General features: G+C 40.7%; 2 protein-coding genes across 2 annotated transcripts; one reads left to right on the forward strand and one right to left on the reverse strand.

Annotated features, from left to right (window-relative positions):
* The first annotated feature begins 770 nt into the window (after positions 1–770).
* Positions 771–1,791, forward strand: LOC6501663 (putative oxidoreductase GLYR1 homolog). Its single transcript, XM_001955674.4, has 2 exons — positions 771–1,465; positions 1,531–1,791. Exons 1-2 carry the CDS (start codon positions 845–847, stop codon positions 1,657–1,659), a joined length of 750 nt encoding a protein of 249 aa, XP_001955710.2. The 5' UTR covers positions 771–844; the 3' UTR covers positions 1,660–1,791.
* A 1,190-nt stretch (positions 1,792–2,981) lies between these two features.
* On the reverse strand, positions 2,982–3,598 carry LOC26513763. The gene is given in 1 exon segment (XM_014911723.3): positions 2,982–3,598. A coding segment is annotated over 1 exon segment (195 nt). The 5' UTR covers positions 3,177–3,598.
* Between the last annotated feature and the right edge of the window lie 393 nt (positions 3,599–3,991).

Below are 3,991 nucleotides of genomic sequence, written 5' to 3' on the forward strand. Positions count from 1 at the left end.
AACACACTCGCAGAATAAAATGCCAAGGCAGGTAGCGTGTTGTGCAAATTTCTACGCAAATGACCATTAATGCAAATGTTGTTTGCTCATTAAAGAAACATTGCCCGCCCACCCATATGACCCAAATTCGATAGCCATTCGAATGGTAGGTTTTCTTCTTTCCTTGCACTTCAATTGACCTCACAACTCGAAGTGGCTATAAGGAGCCTTGTATAAGTTATCTCTATGAAACTTCCACCCAAAATATAGCAAAATTTTATAATAAATATGAAAATAATATTGGAAAAATCGACCAATGAATATTTTTATTTTTGGCTTATTTAAAAATGATTTTATGTTACATTGTTGCATGTGAAGACTTCTGCATTCTGTTATATAAATACCTTGAAATACAACCGGTAGTCCTTTTAGAAATGCCAAAAAGAAACTTGATTGATTCATAAATTTACCGATAATCTACTGATCGTAAATCGATTTCGATATTTTTTTTATTTTAGTCCTATGTCAGCAAACAATGTGTAATTGTGAGTTTTTTAAGATGATTGAAAATTATGAAAATCAAATACTTATATAATAATATGAAAAAATGCTTTTAACGAGTTCTTAAGAAAGTAGAAATCAACTCACCCTCCAAATTTATAATTTTTACAAAACATAATCACGTTTTAGGAACGACATTACCCAACACCAAAAGCTACTTACTCATCTAACACTTTCCAACACTAACCGATATCTAAGATATTGATCGTTCTTCTTCTTTCGGCGAATATTGGCGACGGCGTTGGTGAATTTTCTGCATAAATTAAAGCTATACTCTCACCAAAAAATAAAACGATTACCAACAATGAGTCCTCGCAAAATGGCAAAGCCACTATTTGTGGTTGGAGATTTTGTCTTCGCCAAACTTCGTGGATATCGTGCCTGGCCAGCACGCGTCCTGCAACGCTTCTCCAATGGAAACTGTAACGTGTTTTTCTATGGAACTTGCAACTACGCCAGGGTTCCACGCCGCCAAATCTGCGATTTCGAGAGCAACCTGGACCGACTGGGCACATTGCGAGCTAGGAGTGCGGGCAGTAACGCCTCCTTTCGGGGTGCCATGTGTCACGCCCGGAACGCGTTTTCCAACCCGTCGAAAGATTTTGGATTTTATCAGCTCCTGGCCGTCTTGAACGGCGACTGTGTGAACGCCGAGGACTTGCCCATGGAATACGAGGTGGTCACTGAGGCGGCAGCCATTGCTGGTAAAGGAGACACGGTGAAAACCAGTGATTTGCCCATCGAGTACGCCGGTGACCTGGCAGCCATTGTGGATACAGGAGATGTGGAATCGAAACGCCAAAGTGTGGAGGCCGATGCCTTGCCTATCGAGTGCGAGTTGGAGAATGATCCGGTTGACATTTTTGGTACGGAAGACACAGAACCGGATTCGGTATCCATTGCAGAGGAGCTTCAATCCCAATCGGTAGGGGTTTCTAGTAAAATAAAACTAATAAATATACACACTATGAAGTTTTTATAATTCTCCAGGATTCCGATAAGCCTTCGGATGAAATCAATAAGAATCCAGATTCCGCTGAGGAAGACTCAAATAATGGTGACTATAATTTGGACTTCGATGAGATCAAGGAAGAGTTGCTTAGGAACTTGTACACGTAGAGTTTTTGGAAAAAATGTTAAGTTTAATGACTACTACATTGATAACGAATTATTAGATGTATATTAGGTTTCTTAGAAGCGTAAGGAAAAAGTTCGACATTTAAATATTCAATTATTATATTCACTAACATATATATTTAATAAAATTAAGATATATTAAAAATAGAGTATCTTAATTGTTGCAAAATAATTAAAATTTATTCGGAAATCGTTCTTGGAAAAGATAGCATAAGTGTTTCTATTTCAGGATGCTATTTGACTTGGTTGAAACCGAAACGAATTTCAGGATTTGACGGCCCATTAAGGTGGCTGAGGCATGCCGGCAACCATAATGGTCTCTGCGTGATGTTCCACTGCTGACCTCCACACATCATCCATCCTGGGCGCTAATCGAAGCTCGTCTTGGGGGCACGTTTCCGCATTAAATGCTGCACCATCAGCACCAAAATCCAACATGCCGGCCACCACCAGGATGAGTCTCCCCAGGGGCAGTTGCTGGATAGTTTAGCTAAATGCCGTCGTAAAAGAACGTCGGCCGTTAAACCAACAAGCCGGGAAGCCGAGAAGAGTCAACAACCAAGATTTCCCACCCTACTTTCGGCAGATTTAATTGGACAATGCAACAGCAGCATCAATGGAAAGGAGGAGCATTTGGTGGCTGCTGTACTGGAGAGTGCTGGCCTGGGATGCGGATGCTTCGATTAACAAATTATCGCCACCGCAGCAAATTAATCGCTACAGCCGCCTGGCATCTGTAAAGGCCAAGTATCCGTATCTGGGTTAACAAGAGGGACGACCGATGACCGCAAATCAGATTCACTAAGCCGGCAATGAGATTTTCCGACCGCATCAATTTGTTTTAATGCCGGGAATTCTTTTTGCAATCCTCCAGCAGATTGTAGCAGCTGCCAAAGCGAACGCAAGGATCTGGATCTCAGGTTGGAAATGTACTGGACAAAACTGGAGAAATGTAAGTTTTTTCTAAATATTTTATTGTTCTTCTTGCTCAAGAGACCTTGTCTGTTGAATATTGAATCCTTAAGCTTTAATCAGTACAATAAAATATAATATTAAAGTAACTCTTAATAAATATTCTTCCTTCCTATTAATACTATTTTTTTCTTAGTGTTTTTGGAGATGCTGTTGCAAGACCCGTTGGAGGATCCCAGCATCCTTCGCTCACTCGACAGCTGCCTGCCGGGGGTTTAACCGTTGTCCTGTGTTGTTTTGCGGTCGAGGGCCAGATTGTTAAGGAGTTCTGTGTCCAGAATATCCATAAGGAATATGCACACACCTTACCCTCCCACCCGGCATGACATATCTCATCCTGCCGATCCTTAGCCTGGGCCGTAAAATGTCAAATTAATGTTACAACATGTCCAACAACTTTTGATGGCCTTTGACAATGCTGAGTGGAAATTCCTGCAGGTGACGCAATTTCCCTGTAATTTGTTTGGCCGCACGTACTTGGAGGCCTGACATGGGGCATTGTCAGCTCGTTTGTGCCTGCCCAGCATAAACAAAAACCGATCTACTCCAAACCGATCCGAAAACGCGCCCAGGGACCTGCAGCCCTATTGGAGTGCGGTTAGTCGGTTATTGGCCGGTGGTTGGTAGTTGGCTTTTGGCTTTTGGTAGTTGCTCTTGCTGTTTGCTGGCAAGGTGTCAATGTGTGGGCATGTCGCACACGTGTGCTCGAATCGCCTCCTGCCCTGGGGCCATAAATTCACTTAGTTTATTTGCTGCTGCTGCTTCTGTGTCCCCACCAATACCATTGCTACCACTTGGCAGACAATCGGACTCCCAGGCACAAGGGACTGGGGTGGAGACCGGGCCGGGGCTCAGTTCGCCGGAAATTTGTGAAGGAAATCAAATTAAAATTTCGTTAATTTATCAGCAGCACCAAAATCGTGAGTCCGCCGGCCGCCAGGGGGCGCTAATTGGCAGACAGTTCCCGTTTCAGTGTTGCTCGGATAGTTTCTAGCTAGTTGGGTTTAATTTTAATTTAAAAATAGAAAAAGATACATTTTCAATTACGAAAATATATAAGATTCTAGAAATTATATTAAAAATTATATGTTTATAAAACTATATAATAATATTGACAGGTAAATAATAAAAATGGTCCACTAAGGTAAGGTTCACATGTAAATAAAATGAAAATCAAATATTTACTTCATTATAAATTTAAAAAATCTAAATAAAATGAAAATGATATATTTAATTTAGTATAACCATACCTTAAATAATATTATGGATATGCGTATGCTTATTATTTTAAATTACACTTTAAAAGTGGCTTGATCATTTTTATGAATAGAAAACTAGTGCA

The sequence above is a fragment of the Drosophila ananassae genome, chromosome 2L, assembly GCF_017639315.1.
Source record: "Drosophila ananassae strain 14024-0371.13 chromosome 2L, ASM1763931v2, whole genome shotgun sequence".
Lineage (NCBI taxonomy): Eukaryota > Metazoa > Arthropoda > Insecta > Diptera > Drosophilidae > Drosophila > Drosophila ananassae.